Source organism: Tenrec ecaudatus, chromosome 1 (genome assembly GCF_050624435.1).
Source record: "Tenrec ecaudatus isolate mTenEca1 chromosome 1, mTenEca1.hap1, whole genome shotgun sequence".
Classification (NCBI taxonomy): domain Eukaryota; kingdom Metazoa; phylum Chordata; class Mammalia; order Afrosoricida; family Tenrecidae; genus Tenrec; species Tenrec ecaudatus.
Window position 1 is genome coordinate 164890856 of NC_134530.1, and position 22489 is coordinate 164913344.

At 55.7% G+C, this 22489-nt stretch overlaps 3 protein-coding genes across 6 annotated transcripts; 1 reads left to right on the forward strand and 2 right to left on the reverse strand.

Annotated features, from left to right (window-relative positions):
* Positions 1 to 590: 590 nt before the first annotated feature.
* PYGO2 (pygopus family PHD finger 2) lies at positions 591 to 4700 on the reverse strand. Its single transcript, XM_075562594.1, has 3 exons — positions 4420 to 4700; positions 3993 to 4042; positions 591 to 3256 (listed from the first exon to the last, which is right to left on the reverse strand). The coding sequence occupies exons 1-3, from the start codon at positions 4520 to 4522 to the stop codon at positions 2192 to 2194; spliced, it is 1218 nt and encodes a 405-aa protein (XP_075418709.1). The 5' UTR covers positions 4523 to 4700; the 3' UTR covers positions 591 to 2191.
* A 459-nt stretch (positions 4701 to 5159) lies between these two features.
* SHC1 (SHC adaptor protein 1) lies at positions 5160 to 15047 on the reverse strand. Of its 4 annotated transcripts, XM_075562615.1 has the most exons (13): positions 14893 to 15047; positions 11520 to 11687; positions 10850 to 10920; positions 10332 to 10395; positions 10058 to 10177; positions 9830 to 9883; positions 9620 to 9671; positions 9287 to 9413; positions 8366 to 8564; positions 8209 to 8278; positions 7985 to 8131; positions 7582 to 7820; positions 5160 to 6874 (listed from the first exon to the last, which is right to left on the reverse strand). In XM_075562615.1, the coding sequence occupies exons 2-13, from the start codon at positions 11682 to 11684 to the stop codon at positions 6746 to 6748; spliced, it is 1437 nt and encodes a 478-aa protein (XP_075418730.1). In that variant the 5' UTR covers positions 11685 to 11687; positions 14893 to 15047; the 3' UTR covers positions 5160 to 6745. The 4 variants fall into 4 exon arrangements, with proteins under 4 accessions (XP_075418730.1, XP_075418715.1, XP_075418717.1 ...); XM_075562600.1 differs by lacking the exon at positions 14893 to 15047 and having other exon boundaries at positions 11520 to 12583; XM_075562602.1 differs by lacking the exon at positions 14893 to 15047 and having other exon boundaries at positions 7985 to 8113; positions 11520 to 12580.
* Positions 15048 to 15255: 208 nt separating this feature from the next.
* On the forward strand, positions 15256 to 19032 carry CKS1B (CDC28 protein kinase regulatory subunit 1B). The gene is made up of 3 exons (XM_075562619.1): positions 15256 to 15445; positions 17796 to 17923; positions 18488 to 19032. The coding sequence occupies exons 1-3, from the start codon at positions 15387 to 15389 to the stop codon at positions 18538 to 18540; spliced, it is 240 nt and encodes a 79-aa protein (XP_075418734.1). The 5' UTR covers positions 15256 to 15386; the 3' UTR covers positions 18541 to 19032.
* The last annotated feature ends 3457 nt before the right edge of the window (positions 19033 to 22489 follow it).

Below are 22489 nucleotides of genomic sequence, written 5' to 3' on the forward strand. Positions count from 1 at the left end.
AACTACCGAGTTTTTTCAGGGAAGACCTGAAACAGGAAGGCTAAGGGTGGTGTCTCCTGGGACAAGCACCCAGGGGCCAAGTTGGCCCCAAAATAGGCCGTGACAGCTGCAGGCCGGGGGGAGGGGCCGGCAGGGGAGAGGCGGCCGACGGCTGGGCACTTCAATCCATTACACGGTTTAAGGAAGGGGTTGCCACACTATTTTAAAGCACGAGAGGCCTCCAGAGTCCCCCCCACCCAAACCTAATGTTAGGCCCAGGGCAGCTCCTCCCCAGCCCCTGGTGCTACCCTGGAAGGAACAACTGGCAAAGGGGGTGGTAAACCCAGAAGGGCTCCTCTCCCAGAAGCCTCGGAGCCAAAGCACTTTCTGGCTTGGGGCCTGACCCAGGAATGTGCTCAGAAAAACCCGGGCCCTTTCTCACAGCAGGGACACCACCCTTGTGGGCCCCTGCCCACCCACTCCAGTCAGTTCTGGGGCCTGACTCTTCCTCCCTTCCCACTCTGGGGGAATGCATGCCCACCCTAAGCCACCCTTCCCAGGGACGACTGTGGGTCTTTCCGACTGCTTTTGCACATAAATGCAAGGAGCCCTTATCTGGATTTTCAAGTCATTTTATTAATCCAACCGTACAAAACACTCCCCCACATCTCTGTCATCCTACTTTCTTCCAGGAAGTAGTGGAGGGAGAGAGCAAAGACACCCTGCAGCCCCAGGGCCTCCGTTTTTTTTACAAAAAAAGGGGGGGGTAGACAACACAAAAGTATCAAAAGATAAAAGGGGCAAACAGAAACACAAAGTTGGGTGGCAGGAGGTCTGTTCTAATGTGCCCAGGTCTGTTCTCCCAGCCTCAGAGGCTGCTGGCCCCTTGGCAGACCACTGGGTTCCTAGCCTAGGAGGGAGGGGGACATGGGAGGGGGGCTCTGCCACCTCACCCTGTGCTTCTAGACCACACTCCTGCCTGCCCTTCCCCCACCCCAGTGAAGAATGGAATGGGCAGAGCTGCAGGGATGAACAGCTGAGGATGTCAGCTCAGCCCCGGGCTCCTCCCTGGCAGCCAGTCCTTAAAAAAGAAAAAGCAAATTAAGTCCACAACTGGGCATGGCCTGAGAGGAAGAACTGCTGGATGATGAAGCCCAAGACGTGAAAAGCACAGCAAGGGCACGAGCACAGCCGGGTTCTTGGACCTTTTAGTACCATGAGTGGGGCTCCCGCCGTATCCAGTCCCCCACCCTCCCCATGGCCGAGGCAGGGCCTCCCTTGGGCCCCAGGACAAGGCTGGGAAATGAGGTATAGGGGCTCTGCCCCTCTTCAAGCTTTCCTTCACTCAGGCCAGGGAAGTACGGGCTGAAGAAAGGCGCAGGGGATAATGTGCAACAGACGGGCATGGTGAGGGACTGGGGGTGCGACCCCAGGGTCCAGACTTCTGGGATAGTCGACTTCAGCTATCCTGGCTGGTCAGACCACACATCCCACTTTTTTGGCAAAATAAACCCCAAAAAACAACAACCCAAGAACAAAAAACAAAACCACATGGTCATTAGAACTGCATGAGGGAGGGGCTGCTGAGGAGGAGCAGTGACTTTGGTATGAGGCAGGTAAGTCCTGTCAGCATCTCTTACCTACTGTCTTGAAGCCCCAAGTCACCAAGAACTCTCCAGCTCCTTAGAGCTATTTGGTTCTCTGCAGGGAGGTCGGGGACAAAGGGAGCAAAGGGGGGAGGTGGAAAAGGGTGGGGGGTAAGTCCCATTTTTGCCCTAGTGCCATCTCACAGAGCCCCCAAGGAGGACTACTGTGGGGAGGAAGAGACACCAGCTCTCCAGGCCAGAAACTTTGATGCCAAAATCTCAGGCTGGCGCCACGGCGTTTGATAGAGGCACAGTGTCAGCGGGTATCCACACCCAGCCCTCCAGGATCTCCTCTGGCCCCCACAGCCCTAGGCCTCCGGAGACAGCCATCCAGAGATGGCTCTGAGCTGCGAGACTTTGATTTCTGGGACCTCGGTAGATCTCAGCTGCCAAATTGCCAGAAAAGTCAGCGATCCGGGCCCTCTTCGACCTGCCCATCTCAGATCCTTTTCTGCCCCCATGGGAATGGGATCCCCCTGGAAACAGGCCGAGAGCCAGAGCGGGAAACAAGCACCCCACAAGGACAGGGAGGGATGTGCATACTTCCTTAGGCCACCCCCACAGCGTCACCCGTCATTGGCAGCCACCAGCTGCCCCATGCCCTCTCGGATGTAGACGGACTGAATCTCCTTGGTCTTGAGGCAGAGGTCGCAGGCCCAGACGGCAGAGGCCTCTGTGGTGAGCAGCCCGTAGGCGCTCTCAGTCATGCCCGTGCACTCCCGGTGGAACCACTTCTGGCACGAGGCCTCACATAGGATGGCGTCCTGGTCGTCGTTCACCTCACTCCGACAGGCACCACAGGGATACACCAGGCCTGGGGGCGGCTGGGGCCCGGAGCCCCCGCCTGCTTTGCCGGGGGGTGCCAAGCTGTTGGCATCCGGTGTGCCCCCTCCCCGCCCGCTGCTGTTTTGGGGGAAACTGGGTTGATTCCCATTCACTGCAGCAGCCGGGGAGCCCGAGTGGGGCTCCTGGGGAAAAGCGGTGGGGGCAGGTGGGTTTAAGGGCTTCCCCCCATCCTCACCACCAGGGCCAGGGAAGCTGGGGTCTGGCCCAGGAAAGGGGCTTGTGTTAGGGGGCAGGCTGGGGAGCCCCTGACCAGGTCTCTGGAGAGGAGAGGGGCCAAAAGGTGCTCCTGGCTGGGCAAAGCGCTGGGGGAGTGGCGGGCCCAGCTCCCCTCTGGGAGGCTGCCCCATGGTGGGGGAGATCATGGGGCCAAATCCTCCCACAGGGCCTGCCATCATCTGCCCACTCGGAGGGCTGAAGTTCTGGCCCAGAGGTTGGTTGAAGGGTTGGCTGGGAAAGTTCATGTTGCCTGGGGGTGGGTAGCCAGGGCCCTGGGGGGGCATGTTGAAAGCAGGGCCCATAGGATTGGGAGGGAAAGGAGGCGGCTGCCTGCGGAGAGGCTGGGGACCCCCTCCGCCCCCAGCTCCATAGCCTGGGGGGACCTGGCCAGCCATGCCCCCCTGTACTCGAAAGCCTCCAAAGGGCACAGGGCTGCCCAGGAAAGGAGGCGCTGCAGCCCCCACTTTTGGGGCTCCGAAGTCATCCTCAAAAGGGTTGGACGCAACCAGATGATCCACCATAGGAGTCGGGGGCGGCGCAAACTCCGTCAGATGTGAGTATGCAGGGCCCTGGGGGGAGAAGCGGGAAAGAGGGCAGTTGAAGACAGTGCTGGGTGAGGCCCGCAGAGCACCGGAAGGAAACGCCAGTCCGGGAGACGATGGGAGCTGGCTCAGAGCTGGAAGCAGGACGGGTCTGAGAATGCAACAAGGCAGGGAGAGCAAAGCCAGCGAGGGCAGCTGGCAGCGCTGAGCCAGCTGTGAGCTGGATGACCTTAGAGCGGGCACTTATTTTGTTCACCTTCAGATTTCTCCTTGGTAACATAGGGCTAAGGCCTCTCTCCCCAAAGCCTTAAAAGTAGCAGCCCGACCAAGGGCCCCTAGGCCAGCCCCAAGTTCCAATCAATGGCAACTGTTATCGTTGGGCACAGGAAGAGAAGCGGAAGGGAGAGGGGCTCTCACCCACCCCCTGCCTGGTGAGCTCGTCCATCAAAGCATCTCTTGAACAAAAACACAGTCCCGGGGTCCTGTCATCTAGCTGAATCCCACCCATGGCCACCCCCACCAGAACGGCTCTGGTGGGTCTCCAGGACTGTGTTCCCTCTTGAAGTGGCGGTGGTTTCCAACTGCTGACCTCACAGCGAGCAGCTCAAAGTGTCACTACTGTGCCTCGGGGCTGCTCCAGCTTCTCCTGGAGAGGCTTTCTCCGGGAATTTACAATGAAGTTGGAAACAGATACGGATGTGGCATGGTGCAGCGAGGCTGCCTCCCCCTACCCTCCCCCACCCCAATTCATTCATTCATTCACCTGAGTATTTGACTTCCTTCGCTTCTTTTCGGGGCTCTTCATTTGCAGACCTGGAAGAGCAGCACAGGGCAGTGGTGGACAAGGTTTCTCCAAACTCCTCCCCCAGGCCCTCCCGAGGAACTCCTGGAACTTTGATGGGATGCTCGTCCACCCAGCTCGGCAAGGCATGGGCTTTGAAACGGCATTGTGAGCGGGGCCACACGCGCAGCGACTTCCTGACACTGACTCCACGAGACTCCCGAATTCTGTGTACCCCCAAACTCGGGGACGCCCGCCCAGGGGGCCTTCACCCACCCACTCTCCATCCGAGCCGCCCTCCTTCAGTCTGAGACCCCCTCGTGCTCCCCACCGACTCCCCGCTTCGGGGTCCGCGAGTCCTCGGCCTGTCCAGCCCCCCAGCCCCACCGCGGCCCCTCGCAGCTCTCACCGGCCTTGCCCTGCTTCCTCCCGGTGCTGGGCGGCGCAGGGGGCGGTGCGGGGCCGCCACCTCCCTCCAGCTTGTCCGGTGGGGGCGGCGCCGAGGCGGCCATGGAGTGGGGGGCCCGGGCTAGCGAAGGCGGGGGGTGGGAGCGCCCTCGGGCGGCATCCTCGCCCGGAAGGGAAGTCAGGAGCCGCGCGGGCCCCCGGGCGGCAGCGACCCAGCGGCGCGGCGAGGGAGAGGCGCGGCGCTAAGGCACCAACTGCGCGCTCGCCCGGACGCGGCGCCCGCAGCAGCAGCAGCGGCAGCAGCGGCGGCGGCAGCAGCCACAGGAAGCGGAACTCGGCTGGGCCGCCACCACTGAGCCCGGCGCGGAGGGGGAGCGGGGGCCGCGCGCGGCTCTGCCCACCCCCGTGCCCGACCGCTCGGCCAGGGGGCGGCCGCAGCGCTGGGCGACGCGGGGGGGAGACCGGCTTCGCCGCTGGGCGGGGCGCTGCCAGCATCTCGGGCCGGCGGCAGCCCGCGCGGCCGGACTGTACCATTGCGGGCCGGGGGCCGCCGCAGGCGGGGTGCACTAGGGCGCGCGCCCGGGAAGCGCAGGCATCCCGGGGACCCGGCGCCAGCGGGGCCGCCAGCCGACACAGGCCCCACCCTGCGGGCCTTCCCGTAACTCGAGCCGTCGGCGGCCGGGTGGGTCGGCGCCCGCCCCGAACAAAGGCCCCAGAGAGGGGCAGAAGACGAGGCCGAGGTAGAAGAAATACGGACTTTAATAAGGATTGTTTCCCTTTGGTATGAGGTGAGACCCGTGAAACATCCAAACGAAACACGGACCGAGGTGCCCCCTTGATCCGCAAGGCCCGCGCCGGGCCGAGCCAGGGCTGGGCCGCAATCAATAGCTACTCAGCCCAACTCCTGTCCGCTGCCAGCAGGCCTCGGCCGCCAGGGACCCCGCTTCCTCCAGTCCCAGCTCCAAAGCCACTTTTCTCCGCCTTGGGTCTCCCTCCCGATGCCTCACAGAGCGGGGTGAGGAAATGCCAAGCGTTGTAAAAAGAGCTTTGCAGAGTTGGAGAGGGATTACATAAACGGAATCGATTATAATAACGCTGTGCTCCAGAGTAAGCCACGTAAAACAAAATCGGGAAATGTCCATCTACAGCCCTAAAAACCGATGCACATAAAATACAAAGTAAAAGCAGATCCAAGTCTTGAGATGGTCTTTGGGGATTGTCTACTGCTTTAGTCTTCATACCCGATCCCTCCTACAAAAATCCACTTGGGGAAATCTGTGCCCACCCACTGCTAGTACCACACAAAGCCTTAATGGTACCCACCCAAGTCTACCACCGTGCATGGCCATCCTAGACAGCTCGCTGGGGTGCAAATGTCTTAAGAGAGCAGACAGCTTCATCTTGCTCCTGTGGAGAGTGGCTGGTGGGTTTGAACTGCCTACTTGGGGATTAATAGCAACCCAACGCTTGCTCGTCCCCCCTCTCCCACCCTTCTGGCAGATGGAGGCCAGGCAGAAGCTGCTGGAAGAAGGGCTGCCCTTTGGCTGTAGAGTATTATGATTACTTGCATGCAACATGGGAGGGGGTGGAGGGGTTATGAAATGTATATACAGACCCCGTCTGTGAGGGGGCTCCCAGGCCAGGAGGCACTGAGCAAGGGAGGGATCCATCTCCCCTCTAGCGGGGAGAGGGACTCTGGGACCCTGACTTTATAGGGGCATATCCCCTGATGGGGACAGCTGCTCTTCCTGCCTGTTCTCCCAACTCACTATGAAGGAAATGCCTGGTAAGGCAAGGACGGTCCTGAAGTCAAGGTGTCCAGGACCCAAGTCCAGACCTCAGGGACCCAAGGAGAACTCTTTGCATAAAATATCTTCAGACCTAGGAGGTGGTCAAAGGCACAATGTTTAAACACTGGGGCGGGTGGGGGGGAGGGGAGGGACCCTGAGCCCGGGGGTAGACCAAAGGTATGACTCATTCCCCCTTCCCTGGAAGGATGACAGCTCACCACTGGACATTTTCTAGCACAAAGAGGTGCTGCCTAGGTCTCAAGCACCCACCTTCCTGGGGAAAGGGGTTACAGATTGGCACAGGCAGGCCCAGGGAAGGAGGCCACTCTGTACAGTAATACTTTGGTGAGGTTGGGGGAAAGCAAGGCTCTGCCAGAGTCTCCTGACTTAAACCCGCTCAGCCAGCCGCTGAGCTCAAGTGTCCAGGCCACCACCAGCTCTAACCCAAGGCCACAGCCACAGAGCTAGAGGTCCCGAAAGTCCGAAACAGGGCAGGCGGGCTTGAGGGCATCCTCAGGGAGATGGCAGCCAGATGGATCAGAGTTTCCGCTCCACAGGCTGCTGGAGACAAAGTTCGCTGCCCGCGGAGATGATGGGCAAGTGATTGTCCATGTGGTAGCTGATGAGATGACTGACGCTGTCAAAACGGTGATCCTTTGTCCGAACCTGGGGAAGGAAGGAGGAGAGGGGAAGAGGTGGAGAAGACACCAGTGTCCAGGGATGAGGAAGCTAGAATACTGAAGAGGGCTAGCATGGGGCTGGGACTGGCTGGTCACTGAAGCTGCTCTAGAAAGACAGCGGGCATGAGCAGGGCAGTGACCTGGGGAAAGGCAAAGCAGACATCTGCTCCTGCCTTGCCCTAGAGGAGGCTGGCATGTTCTTGGAGGAGGTGGCACAGGGAGAAAAAGATGTGAAGGAAGCAAAGCCGGTTAATGAGATCAAAGTTGTAAGGGGCAGAGTGAGGCCAGCACAGAAAGAAGATGGGCGCTGGTCTGAGTCTCCAATCTGGAGAGTGGGAGAGGATCCCTCAAGTACCGCAAGAGGAGGCTTGAAGTCTAGCCTCCATCTGACCAAGTACCAACCACCTTTCCAGTGTAGTGTGTGATGTGCCCAAGAGGGGCTCGGGCGAGATGACCACCAAAACCCTTCAACCCCCCAAGGGCTGAATATTCAGGACTTTGAGGGCTGGCTAGGGCTAGAGGGAGCAAAGCTCTCAGGCTCAGGGGTTTGAGAAGAGGAGGAACCCTAAGCTGCTGGAGAGGGGTACCAGGCTCTCTGAAGAACCAGAGTGCCCCCAGGGAGCATCTAGGGGGCAACGACTGAAAGAACTGCATTGGGAGGTACCATTCCTTCCTACACCGCCCCATACTCACCACACCCTCAGGGTCCACCAGCAGCAGGTGCTTGGGCTGCCCACTCTGCAGGCCGGTGAGCACATACTGGCCCGGCGTGGTGGTGCTCTCCCGCACCAGGAAATCCCCATTGAGCTGCAGCAGCGCCTCGGCCTCCCGCCGGCTCAGTTTCCCGTGGAACCAGGGCTCCCCTCGGAGCTGCTCAGCCATGGAAACCAACTGGGGAGGTGGAGGCCCCCGGAGGGCATCTTCAAAGGGCTCTGGAGGTGGAGAGGAAGGACTAGTAGAGACAGCTGGCACAGCACACAACCCAGGACCTAGACAGGCAGCAAGGGGAGGCCGGGAAGGAAAGAGCAGATACCTGGGCAGAAGAGAGGAACCCCAGAAGGAAGATGGGCATGCACAGTGGGAAAGGGGCGCTCACTCATGTCGAAAAGATCCCGAGGCGCACTGCCATTGACAGTAGGGTTGGGGGGCCCGCCCCCGGCTTGCCGGGCCTTGTCTAGGTTCTGGACATTAACGTAAGAGGGATCATCAAAGAGTTCTCGACCTGCTGAGGAAAGGGGGGGCGCTTTACCAAGACTCGGACTCTGGCCCCTATACCTCTGGCACGGCCCACCTCCACTCCCTTCATACCTCCCTTCATACCTGGGCAAGGTGGCGGAGCTGGCATCTGCTTCCGGACTTCTGGGTCTCCCCCCACAGGCTGTCCCACAGGCTGCAACAACAAAAATCAAGTGAAATCAGAAGCTCTAATCAGATATTTGCAGCCCAAGGCCAGCCTACCGCTATCCAAGCAACTTACCAGCGTAGCCCCCAGGTGGCTGGGGGTCTGGGTACTGGGAGGAGGAGGTCGAGCAGCCCCCGGGGTGGCTCCCTCCCGAAGCCTCATGTCCACCACCCCTCCGAGAGGGGGCTCCTTGCCGGGGAAGTCATTATAGTACTGATGGTCAGGTGGCTCTTCCTCCTCCTCATCCCAAGCTGAGCCATCAAAGCCAGCCATCCTGAGGAGACAAGGTCGAGCAAGAAGTCAACATATGGCGGGCGGCAGCGGGGCACCATGGGGAACTGGACAGTGGCCATGAACTGTGCACTGGCGGTTTTACAGACACTATCAATTTATCCCCAGCAACCCTGCCAGGTAGCTAGAGTTCCTTTCCCACGGTGTACAAAGGAGGAAAATGAGGGTCCAGGTGAAAAGATTTCTCCAAGAACATCAAACTACATGGTGTGGTGGCAGAGAACCTGTGAGGTCTCGGTTCAGGTTTGACTTGAAGCTCATGCCCCATTACTGTCTCCCAAGGTGGAGGAGGGGGGAGGAATCATGCAGTCTTTTAACCTCAATACGTCTTGGCTCCATTGTTTGTCCCTCTGGGCCCAAGTTGGCACGAGGAGGGATCTCGGAAAAGCTAGTCTCCCTCACCTCCATCCTCCTCGGGGCAGGAAGGGGCTGAGGGAAGCCAGAGGAATGGCAAGGCAGAGGGGTGGGCCAACAATCAAGAGGCTGGGTCGCCAGGAATGCGGCTCCATGGAGGGTACAGGGCCTCCAAGCCTTTCCTGCCTCAGATGGGCCACAGGAAAAATAAGAATAGAAGGAAGTGGGAAGGAGGGGCACACAGGTTACTTCCTGCCCCTGGCCACTGAGTGCAAGTATGGGAAGAACCAACCCGCTTTCCCAACTAGGTGGGGCCCTAAGAGCTGCCCACCCCCCTCCTCGCCCACTCACCTGTCATGGGGGGTGACCAACTTGGGTGGGTTCCTGAGGTACTGTTTGAACCGCAACTCAAAGGCCTGGCCAATGGTGCTGATGACATCCTGGGCCAGCCCTTCAGGACACTCCAAGATGTGGCAGGCTGGGGGCACAGCAGAGACTGTCAGTGAGCTCTGGCAGGGGGGGTGCTAGGGGGGTGGTGCCAGAGGGAGCATGGGCAGGGGTTCACATCTTCCTCAGCAAGAGTCTCTGCTTTTCTCTACCCCAAGCAGGAAAATAAGACCCTAGTCCTGCTCACCTGCCTCCCAGCCAGCCAGCCCCACCCAGTGCTCCCCCCCTGCGCCTCACCTCTCTGATTCACTGGGTCTTTGGCAACATAGGCGACATATTCAGCTGTGTCCTGGTGAGGGTAGAGTCAGAAAAGACCAGTTAGCTAAATCTTGCACCCTCCACCCATCCTGGCCCCCAACCCCTGGTTCTTCTAACATGCCCCTGCAAGTCATGCTCTGTCTAGCTCTTTCCGCCTGTCCCACCACTGGCACGGGCTTCCCTACTCACCGGGTCCCCGCCGGATGCAAAGGAGATGGACTGCATGTGGTGGTTGGCGATGATCTGAGGGGAAGGGCAGGGGACAGGGCAGGAAGGAGTGACACACGCATCAGGCAGCCTCAGGATCCCCCAACCCTGGACCACCTCTCACCCCACCCCACCCAGGTCCTCATGATCTCCTGGGCACTAATGCCCTCTCCTAGCTTTTTGCCCTCATGCTCAGACACCCCCACCAACCTGTTTGCAGTCAGCCGCCATGAGGTTGAGGCTGCTGGTGGAGACTGTGAGCGTGATTGGCATCCCGGCAAATTTCAGGTTACTCCTCCCCAGGATGGAGCTGAGGGGGCGGCTACAGGGCTAGGAAAGGCCTGGGGTCAGAAGCTGAGGGTTCCCAGCAACAGGAAACTACACCTCTGCCTTTTGGCCTTGTCTCCAAGTACCCTCCTGTCTTCCTCCTGCCCCTCCCTCCATGTCGCCCAACAGTACCCCGAGCCCCATCAGCCCCAGATACCTTTCTCCTCCTCGTGGCCCCCTTGGCACCCGGCACAGCCTCACACACCAGACTGATGGCCTCCCTGGGGAAAGAGGGGAACTCAGCTCCAGGGCCTGCATCCCACTCAGCTGGGGCTACCACGGGTTAGGGAGGCGAGGCCAGACGCCCAGGGCATGGCGGGCTCTTTGTCGTGGCGGATTGAATTAAGAGCTTTAATATTTGATGACACTGAGAGGCCGCTTCCTGGCTGATTGGGTTAGGGCCTCAATGAATACAGCCCCACCCCCTTCCAGCCACTCCATATTCTGGTCCCTTCCCAAAGGCAGCAGCCACCTCAATCTGTCCCCATTTTCCACTCAAGCCCCAGCTGCCAGCTGCCGTGGCCACCTCCCTGACATCCCCCAAGGCTGGGGAGGTATAGAGGGTCCAGGTCAGAACCCCTTCTCAGGCTGCTTCCTTCTCTTAGTCCAAGCTACTGCCCCGAAATATGACACTTCCGGTACCCTAACCATATGGCCCACCCACTCACCACTGACCTGGTGACTTGAGTCCGGGTGTTGAAGTCCAGGGCACGCATGGACTGCAGGACCTCCACACAGCCCATATACTGAGGAAAGGATGGGGGGGGGCAGTCAGTACTTCCCCCCCAGCCCCTTCACAAAGGGCCCCAGGTCTGTTCCCTCCCTCCTCAGTGAGAGGCCCTGAGGGAAGGACGCTGTGCGAGCCCTGCCCACCGGCCTGGGCCACAACCCACACCAAGCAAGACAAATGGAGGAAAACTGAAGGGCAGAGCTGAGGCCCCTGCATCTGGGAAGCGAATTTGGAGGGGAGGGCCAGGCCTGGGGTGGGGTGGAGACAATCCAGTGACATCTCCGAAAGGGGGAGGAGACTGGAGGGGCGCCTCTAGAAGCCACTCGTCCCAACCCTATCCAGGGGCTTACCCATGCCGGGCATCTTGCTGAGCACCGCAGGGTGGGGGCAGGGAGGCAGCTGAAGGAAGCCCCTTCCCCACAGAGCAGGAGGGGAAGGGGCTACCGCACAGGAGGCAGGTATGAGAGAGGCGAGATGGACGGCAGCCACTGAGCCCACCAGGAGGGGCTTGTTGGGGAAGGGCAGGGCAAAGACAGCAGTGGGGTTGGGTGAGCTGAGGGGCTGAGAGCCGGGCAGGGAAGGAGCGGGCGGCGAGGAGGGCGGAAGTTCACTCACCCGAACCAAGTAGGAAACCCCTGGTCCCATGACTTTGTCGTTGGGATGCAGCCAGCCCCGCGTGGGCTTGTTGACAAAGCTCCCGTGGCGGGTCCACTCCTCGCCCCCCAGCTGGCCCCCTTCCACCCGAGTCCTGCGCCCGCCGCCGCCGCTCAGCTTGTTCATGTCCTGGAGGAGGGGCAGGGGGCCCGAGTCCGGCATGGCGGCCCCCGAGATCCCCTCCCCATCCTCGGCTGCCCTTCCTGGCTCCCCTCTCGGCCCCGGGCGCCCCCCAGCTGGGTTAGCCAGCTTCAGGTTGCTCATCCGGGGGAAGAAGGAGCACAGGGTGGTGGGACTGTCGTCCCCAGGCAGAGGTGGCAGCATGGGCCCCAGGGATGAGGCCGATGGGGAAGGCAGCTCCTCCGGGGGCGTGGACCCAGAAGCCCCCTCTTCCAGCGATGACAGCGACTCATTCCGCAGGGGGTTGTACTTGGGCTTGGGGGGTAGGAGATCCATGGCTGGCGGGAGCGGGGTACTGCGGCCCGGCCCGGCCCCCCTGCCAGTCAGGGCAAGGGGGCCAGGCAGGGGGCATCCCCAGGCCCTTAGTCTGGCCAACCTCTATAGCCCAGGGGTCTCAGGGGTCCCGGGAGGGCGAGAGACAGGTGGCTTCAGCTGGCCCAGCTCAGACCCAGGCAGTATAGGGACCCATCCCCGCCCAGCGTGGAGCTGCTTCTCTGCCGAGAGCAGAGCCGAGCAGGCTGGACCCCGAGCTGCTTAGCTCCTCCCAAGGGGCGGGGAGCCGAAGGGAGAAACCAATCCCAAGGACAGTGCTGACTCACAGGCACAGAGGGGCTGAGCCCCCACTGACCCGCCGCCCCAACCTAGAACCCTAGCTAAGGCGAGGAGAGCCACGCCCCCTCTTCTTCCACCTCCAAACAAACTACCAGTCATCTGGGGAGGAGTCCCAAGGGAGAGCAGAGGAGACCTGCCCCGCCGGAACCGGGCAGGCTAGAGGGAGCAGGAAGCCAGGGGAAGGGAGAGGTGTGGTGGGGGAACCAGGAGAGAGGAAACAGCGGCAGCTGGGGGTGGGAAGGGAGGGGACCTCTGAGCTCAGCACTTTCTTTCCTGTCCTCCAGCCCCGGCCACCCCCACCCCCCACCCTCACTAGCATGCTGTGGGGCAGTGGCCCCAGGGAGCCTGGGCCATTAGCATCCTGGGCTAGCACAGCTGAGGGCTGGAGAACAGACGTGGGAAGGGAAAGAAGCGGTCCCCAGTGAGTGGAGAGAGGGACCAAGAGAAAGGCAGGATGAAGTTCCGTCTTCTTCCCTGTGCATGGCACCTACCAAGCCAAAAGCAGCGGCCCAGAGCCAGCCACTGGCTCAGCCCCTTCCTCAGGACTAGTAAGCAAAAAGCAAGCTGTCAGCATGAGAACCGGAGAGCCCCGGGCTCAGCTCCAAAGTCAGCCAAATATATCCAGACCCCTCCTTCTTGCGGTAATGACTGGGAAGGGTCCCCAGGGTCCCTCAGACCAGGTGTGGAGTCTGGCGGGGGGAGAAGTGGGAAGTACAGGTTACGAGAGTTCAAGAGGGCAGAGGACAGATGGATGGTAATAAACACCAGAGAGAGGCTGCCAGAAGAGGGGCTCAGACTGTGCAGAGAACAATCCCAAACCCATCCTTCCACCCACAACTTCATGCCCCGGCTGTGCGTGAGGGGCCACAGAGGAAGTGAGAAAGTACCCCAAAACAAGAAGTAACGGAGACACACACACCCAGGCTCACATCAGAATTACCCTATCTTCCGATTTGCTTCAGAAAATAAAAAGCAAATCATCGTATGATTATAGTGACTGCGACTACTGGTACTTAAAATGAGTTCTATACTGGGCTAACCTCTCCCATCTCCCCTTACTCCTCATCCCAGAAGAGCTTGTCACTCCATCTACCAATCCTGAAAAGAAATTCTAGCACTCAATTCCCTAAGGACCGAGCTTTCAGGCACTGACAGGATGAGAAAGAATTGTCACAGCCTTACAAAACACACACACACACACACACACACACACACACACCCAGGATATCCTAAGTGACAACAGGTAGGGGCACTTGGGAAGAAAGGAAAGAGGAAGTTTAACTCCAAATTTGCATAGGGAGAATGGACACTGCCTACTGGGTGTCCCGGTGATTGGGTACCAGGGCTTAGCAGCCCAGCAGAGGAGGAGAGAGGAGCGGGAAGCGGCAGGAAATGGCTGAAAGCCTCAGGAATGTTTCCAGTAGGAAAAGCGGGCCAGGAGGAATGCCCAGACCAGAAAGCCTCTTAAGGGGGAGGGGAAGAGCCAGAGAAGTGGTAGGGACCTAAGGCATCCCTTAAAAAAAATAAAAATAAAATAAATCAAACCGCCCAAAAGGGCAGTGCTCCCCAGCCCCACTGCACATCGCCATTCTGTCGGGTGATAAGACGCGTTGGCTCCTGCCACACCCACATGGCAAACACTAACGAATCCACGGCCCTACCCTACTCCTGCGGTACAGGTACAGTTTACAGCTGTTTGGGGGTGGAGTTGGGCCTTCGAAGTGGCCTGGGATCGGAGGGTCATCTATGAGCAAGTCAACCACGCTCTGGGCAGCCCACCACAAGCCGGTCCAGTCTAGGAGGAGTAGAGGAACAGGACACCTCTAGTCCTTCACTCCTCAGGGTCAGGGTCAGGGATGGGAACTTTGTCTTCCCATCCTCAAGCGCAAGACAGCTCAGGAAAACAGCCTGAAGACCTGGGGATGTGGAACTTTTGAGACTGAAGACAAAGCTTCAGAGGTGGGGATAACCTGGGTCCCAAAGGATAAAAGCCCCAGAGGGGGCGTGGTCCCCAGGACGCGTGTACCGGAAGCTTCGCGGAGAAGAGATTTCTGGACCATTAGTCTGGGATTGAGAAGGGGCGGGGCTTCGGGGGCGGGGCTCCTACGGAGGCGTGGCCTCGACGAATTCGAATAATTCTTTGAGGCACGAGATTTAGCCTTTAGGGAGATAGGCTTTTTGACAGACTGGAGTTAGCGGAGATTGTCGCGAAAAAGGCGGGGCTTCGGCGACTTGGAGGAATGAAGCAAGTTTCCCGTAGTAGGGTTTGGAAGGCAGCAAGTCTGGGAATGGTGCTTCCAGGAGAGCTGAGAGACCAGGTAGAATCAGGGCCAATAAAAAGAAAAATAAACCTGGGATGGGGAGACCGACCCCTGGAGCTAGGAAACGTAAGAGAGCGCCCCTCGGAGATGGGAGGTGGGACTTCCGGGGAGGGGGTCTCAGAGGGCGGGACTTATCCATGAAGACCGGAAGTGGGGTCCCGGGAGAGGGGTTCCGGGGTGGAGGTATGGGTCACCTCAGGAGAAAAGGCGTCGAAACTCACCAGGGCTGCATGGAGTTTCCGCACCGCACCGCGGGCCTATCTGGTTCCGGATTACGCCACTGCCTGCTTAGGTCGCCGCTCCAACTTTCTCCCCAGACCCAGCCTCCCTGGAGAAACTTTATTGCACTCACTTCCGGCCTCACTAACCCCTGACCCTCTACCTCACAGTCCCTCTTTCACCCTGCCCACTTTCCAAAATCAACCAATGGCAGCGCGAGAACACGCCGGCACTTAGTGGTAGCCAATAAAAGGCCTATTTTTCACCCACGCTGGTTCTTGAGAAACGTAAGCCTTACCCTCCAATGAGAGCACTAGGAGGAAAAAGTCTAAGCCAATCGGAGGCTTGAAGGTGGAGCTGTCCCGCCTTGGGCTAAAGAGACCAATAAGAAGTGCGGGCGGTGTGTTTGAAAGCGAGGCCAAAGAGGGTGGGAGCGCGTGCTGCTGGGAGTTGTTTGGAGGTTGGCGGCGAGGATCCGAAGTCCCTCAGAACGAGCATGTCGCACAAGCAAATTTACTATTCGGACAAATACGACGACGAGGAATTCGAGTACAGGTTAGTGCCGGCGCGGGGCGACTAACGAGGCTATAGCCCGTGACAAACGAGGGCACGAGAAGTTAGGAGGAATTAGGCGACAGGATCCGCGCATGCGCGAGGTTAACGGGAAGCGTTTGAGATCCGGCGAGGCGCTAAGGGCATGCGCGAAGGGTGGGACGCGCCCGTGTGAGGCGCTAAATTGGTTGAAACTTTGGAATCCTCTGTGGGCGTGGTTAGAGCGCCGGGGGCTTTCACCCCTGGGGTTTCCGAATCTCGGAACTTGCCATCCGTACCACGCCTCCTACCACAAGCATGCCTTAGGGACCTAAGGCCTCCTCGGGAGGAGGTGGGCACCGGGCTCGCGCCCTCGGTCTGAGGGGAGGCCTAGGTGCCGCGGGGTGGCTGCCTGGTTTATTTTAGATTGGGTGCTGGCTGCTGGGAACACTTGGGAAGCGAATTAAGGTGGACCTCAGAGATGGCTTCAGAATTTGAAGAGCCCCTGGCTGTTCGTGGGTAAATTACCGAATGCTTATAGGTTTCAGGTGTTCTTCCCGGGCGCACGACTGACAGCCTCTCAACGAACTTAAACTCGGTAGGACATACGACGACTCTAGAATGGCGATAAATGCGATCACAGAGATCTCTCAGAAAGTAGTGGGAGCACTGGAGACCTGCAGAAGATCTGGGAAAGCTTCCTAGAGGAACTTTCCTGAGATGAGGCTCAAAGAAGTAAAAAGGAGAAAACACCTCTGCCTGAAGTTGTTGTAGAAGATACTGGCTAGCCCCTACCCACCAAGGATGGGGCAAAAGGAATCCCAGAACTGGATGCAACCTTAGCTGTTGATAAGGCCCGGGTCCTGGAATCCTGGATTGGAAAGTGAGGGGAGACAAAGAATTAACTATGAATCGGAATGGCAGCACTCCCTGGTTTGCATCTTGCCTCTGCAATTCGGAGGACAGAACCTGGAAGCCTGCTTTCCATGGTGTGTCTCTCCGTCCACCCCAGTGGGGGGGGGGGAGGCGAGGGGAAGGGTGCTGGACACTGGATGGAGACCTCATGTTGACAATAAAAAGACATCTTGATGCCAGGGCCTTGGGCATCTTGATGCCCAGGCCATTGGTGGGCTCCATTAACTTGTCTTCCTCAGCTGCTTACATCTGAAGCAGACTAAGACTATGCTCATAGTCACCTGCGTAGGCTGAGGGGAAAGCCACTAGCTTGGTCCCTGGTGGTGGTTGATTTCAGAGGAATGGGTGGTGGTGGTTTGTTGTTGGTTATGCATTGAGGCCAAACTTTGTGCCCTGGGTTTGTTAGAATGTGAGCCGTTTTCAGACCTTTAGACTAGAATGCACTGTTGAGAAAACCTCTATTGAGCCCAGAGAGAGCATTTGTTACCCTTCCTTGTTGCAAGTAGCATCTAGGTTAATCTGATTCCAAATCAGTCCTTTTTTTTTTTTTACTTTGAAAAGACTAATCCTTAGGTCCGGAAGCATGGAAATTTCCCAAAAGACTCCTGGCATAGCCCTTCAGAATTGGGAAAATGAGCTTTTGGGTGGATGTTAAGGAATTAAGAAAGACGTTTCCATAGATTTGCTGAGGTGCACCCAGGAATCCTTGTAGGACTCTTCTCCACACAGCTCCTTTAACCATCCTGCTCACAGCCCATCTGGATTAACCACCAGTGTGGTCCTCAACCTTCTCAGGCCTCCACCTTTTCATACAGTTCCTGTGGTGGTGAGCCCCAACCATAACATTGTTTTCGTTGCTACTTCATAACTAGTTTTGCTACTGTTATGAATCGGGCGACCCCTGTGAAAGGGTCATTCCACCTCCCAAAGGGGTCACGACCCACAGGCTGAGAACCAATGTCCTAGGGGGAAAAAGATGTTTAGCTCCAGGACAATGTAATCAGCAGTGTACAGAACTCAGGGTCTCATCCCTTTAAATTACTGGTTAATTTTTACTTTTTGCCTACTTCGTTTACATACTTCGGTCTGTGTTTATAGCTGCCACTATCCCACAGTACGATTGTATAAACTCCCTGGTGTCAAACTGCCTCCTTCACTCCTGCTCCCTCCCACCCCCACCCAGTGTTTGTTTGCTGTTGAGTCCAACAGGCTAACCAATATTGACCAGGATGGCAAACAGGTTCCTTCAGGTCTGACCTCCTGCTGGGAATGTCCATTTCCACCTCATACACTAAATTAGAGTCTTATAACAAGATTCCTGGGTGATTCTCACTGGGGCCTTGGGGATCTGGGTAGAATGTAGGCTCTGATTCAATATATCTGGGGTAGAAAGGCAGATGGTCAGTGGGAAGGCCCAGCACTGACTCCAAGACCCCGCCTCTCCATGTTTCTGTTCCAGGCACGTCATGTTGCCCAAGGATATAGCCAAGCTGGTCCCGAAAACCCATTTGATGTCTGAATCTGAATGGAGGAATCTTGGCGTCCAGCAGAGTCAGGGATGGGTCCATTATATGATCCATGAACCAGGTCAGTGGTGCTGCCGGAAGCTGCTACACGGAGGGGAGAAGGAGTGAGACTGCATAACTAATAGTGGAGGGTGTCCCGTTTACTGGCCCTTTTCCATCAGCCATCTAGAAAAACCAGTGTAACCAAAAGTAGAGTGAAGTATGGGGGGAGGGGTGTCAGAGCCTGCCTTCCATCTGTAATGCAGTGGGAAGGTGCTCTTTGTAAGGCCTACTAGATAGAGGCTACAGCCTCTGCCTCCATTAGAAAGCCAATTCCTGGATGCAGTCCAAATAAGCCAAGGAAAGTCTATTTCTTGGTAAGACACCAGGCACCCAGCTGCCAGGCAAAACTAATAAAGGACACCCCAGGGCTGTCCAAACTCAGCAGATGACCTGATACTAACAATTCTGTACTTGGCAGATCGGCCCGACTTCTGGGTCTGCCGCTCAGACCATATGCTTCCTAACTTCATTACAGAAATTTGAGTGGGTGATCACTGGGACTGGAGTGGGGTGGGATAGACTAGAGCCTGTGCACCTAGAAGGTTGTATGAGCCTTTCTCTCAGGTGTCACTCCCTCTTCCAGAACCTCACATCTTGCTGTTCCGGCGGCCGCTGCCCAAGAAGCCAAAGAAATGAAGCTAGCCAGCCGCTTTGCAGCCTCAAGCTGTTCCAGCCTTCCTTTCTTGCTAACATCTTTCTAATAATGTTGCCTTCTCTGACGTTTCTCACTCTGATATTTAAAGGATGTTCCCTGCACTGTTTGAATGTGCCGGTGCGTGCTTTGCCGCGTGTGCAGAGCCACACCGCCCTGCCAGCTGTGCTCTGTGGGCCCCGGTCTCAGCTGCCCTTGTCCCCAGCAGCCATGGTGGGCTGTGTCCAGCAGAGCACCCCTGGCAGGCAGAGAAAGCACCTGGGAAGAGAAGATCACAGGGCTCAGTTTACAGGCATTGTGTAAACTTGCCATTGTTGGTGTTTGTGTTTCTATTTTTCATTTTCCCTGTTGAGTACCGTGTGTATGGCGACTGCTGGTGTGTGTTTTGATGTATTGGAAACTTTCCATTTTATTCAAGAAATCTGTTCCGTGTTTTAAAAAAAGCCCTTGATTAAAGAAGACATTTTTATAATCCACTTCTCTGATCGTTGTTTCTCGCCCCTACTCAGATGAGCATCAAATTCAAGAACCTGCTTCTAATTATCTACCAGCCAGTCAGATATCGAGGCTCAGCTCTTCCCTGATAATAAGGTTTAGTTCAACATGCAGGTAGCTGGTTTTTAATCTACTTGAAGCAGGCTTGGTGTCGAACATCTACTGAAATCTATTTCACTTGTAATTGCTGCCCTAGGGTAGAGGTTACTTAGGGACAGGCACCTCATGAAACACTTAAACTCAGTCATGTCACCTTGCTGCCTTTACTTAGCCTGGCCCCAATGTTTGAAGGGTGCATAAAAGCAGAGGAGGAGGCTCCTGGTGATTGTGGGTTAAGCGGTTAGTTGCTAACCACAAGGTCAGGCGTTCAAGTCTCAGAACTCAGGTGGAGGAGAAAGGCTGACTATTACCATAGAGAGTTGCAACCTCAGAAGACCCGGGTGGGGCCAGTTGAGGTGGGCTGGGTGGCAGGGGGTCTGGTTTGGCATGAGCGCCAAGGGAGCCGCTGGGAACCAGACTGCCAGCCAGTGTCCTTCAATTCCTGTCTGGCCTAAGGATGCTGGCACATCTGGAGATGCAATGTGCACTTGTTTGGGGGGTATCTTTAGGCTTCTTTGGGCATTCGGATCATCTATCTGTGAACGGAACTCTGAAAGTGTAGTGATTACTCACTGGACTGCGATCTGCAAGGTCAGCAGTTCAAAACCACCACCTACTCCTTTTCAGATGGGACTTTCTATTCCTGTGAAGAGTTTGTCTCAAAAGCTCAGGCAGTTCTCTCCTGTCCTAGAGGGTCACTGAGTTTGCATAAGTTATGGCAGTGAGTTTTGGTTTTGGGGAGCCTAGAGATTGTTGGTCTGGGGTGTGGCTTGAATGTAGGTATTTGAAGCATTCATATGTAAGTGAAGCCCCTGAGTGGCCCAAACAAAAAAGGATAGTCACAGTTAACTCACAGGTGCCTGCTGATCTGTTTGCTGATTTTCTTCAGTAAGCTTGCAGGCATGGAACCCCTGTGGAGCTATTCTCCTTAGCAACTGGGCAAGCTGGGCTGTTTTACAGATGCAGAGCACTGAACTTTGAGAAAACACTTATGGGCTGTATCAGCTGAAGAAACCTTTTCACCAATTATTATTTTCCCTGCTGCCTTTAAAGGTGCTAGCAGCACTACGGATTGTTCTCCCTCCCCATCTCCCATGCACGTCTTCCTAGAGAAGCAGTTCTCCCCAAAGTGTGGATCTGGGCAATCAGCATCACCTGGAGACGTATTAGAAATGCAAGTTGCTTTTTTTTTAACAGTTTTATTGAAACTTCATCCACATGTCATACAATTCAATAATTCAATCATAACAAGAAGAGCTGTACAATCATCACCGCAATCGACTCCAGAACATTTTCTTCCATGTAGTCATTGTTATTCATGTGCTTTTTTCCTAATTGTGGCAAAAATATACACATCAGAACTATCTCCAGTTCCATAACTTCTACTTGCATGATTCAGTGCCAATGGTTATACTCTTGTACAACCAAATTATTCAACCACCACTGATGGAAACGCAATGCCCCTATGCAACAAGTCTTTCCCCTTCACCTCTGGGCAAGTCTGGTTTCTTTTTTTCCTCCCTGTGGTTTTCTTGATGTAGTAGTCACATATACACTTTCATGGTTAAATCACTTTTAAAAAGAGTTGTATATACATCATCACAATCAGTTTTAGTGCTCCCTCCTGCATTCATTGTTCCCCAATTCCCTTCACCCTCTCTACTGCCCCCACCACCCCACCGGACACATCCCCGATAATTCATTGCATCAGTTATTATCTCTGCATCTACTCCTGTGCTTTACAAACTGGGAAACTCAACAGAAACAATAAAAAACAAAATAAAATGCCAGGGTAAAGTAATAACATAAAGATAAAAGTAAGTAAGAAAGGACCACCATCAATAATTGAACAGCCAGGGAAGAAATTGTTATTGTGAAACAAATACTTGGGCCTAGAACAAATTCAGGTTGGGTCAAGAGCAGAGTCAACTCATGGAGAGCAAATGTTTTGAGAATAATGAGGGCAGCGAATGTACAAATGTGCTTTACACAATTGATGTATTATGGATTGTGATAAGAGTTGTATGAGCCCCCAATAATATGATTTTTCAAAAAGCAGAGTCAGCTGACCGATCAAGTTCGATTTAGCATAATCAAGTTTACAAATGATCTTTGATAAAAGAGTTGTACAATCTTTACCACAATCAATTTTAGAACATTTTCTTCCCCGTACTCAATTGTTACTCATGTAATTTTTTAATTCAATTTTGACAAAAATATACACAACAAAACTCCAACCTGGGAGACCTAACCCAAAACACCAAACAGAAAGAAGGAAACAGTAATGGGGAGGGGAAGTTCAAAGGGAGCTGATGTCAAGGAGTTCAAGAAGGAAGAGAATGTTTTGAAACTGACTGTGGTAGCAATTGTACAACACTGCTTGATGTGATTGACCTGTGGAATGTTATCTGTTAGAGCTCAACTGACCACCAACTATCACAGTATCCCATAATAAAGTTTACAATAGTCGCTTCTGCAATGCAGGTTCTGGGTCCCATCTGCTGAACCAGACTGAGGTTTGGCCCAGAAACTTGTTAGCCAGCACTTCAGGTGATTCTGGTTCAAGCTTAAAGCCTTCACTGGTCCAGACCAGAGAGGATGGTCTGGACACTTAGTGCTCCAGCATCTCTTCCCCTTTCCAAGCCTTTTCCCATCTGTAAGATGTGTCTGATCCTATCTGGAGGATTTTTTTTCCCTTTAAAAACTTAACTGTGAATTAGGTGACGATTTAGCCCAAATCAGTTTTTCAGGCCATGGATGGCAGTTATAATTACCATTATCTTCCCACTTCCTCCCTGAGCTTCCAGTTTCCATCCCACCACCTGCGAACCCTTCTGAACGGTCTCCTGGGGAAGTGCAGCCTGTTAGGTCTCAAGCGGTCCCTTATCCTAAGGGGTGTGTCATTCTTCCAGGTTAGGCCCAGCTAGCATTTGGCTGACCACTGAACCACTTCAGACCTGAATACTAACGAAGAGTCTCCGGAGTTCCACTGGTCTCTAGCCTACCAGTAAGCCTAGGCAGGCTTTTCGTGATTTCGGAGCTTTGTCCTACATTTGACCTTCTAACGTCATCCTTTACAGAGTGGTTGGCAGTGGGTGCTGGGCACCATCTACTGATTAGAACTACATTCAAGTTCTTCAGGTCTCAGAGCTTCAGAGACTGCTGCTCACTCGGTCCATTAATGTAGTGATCCCAGTGTTTCCACGTGTGTCTGACTGATGGCACTGCCCCCCCCCTTTGGACAGGAGAGACCAATAGGCACCAATAGTTTGATGGCTGCTTTTAAGACCTGGTCCTGACTCACCAGAATAGTACGTGGAACTTTTGTGGAGCATGTTG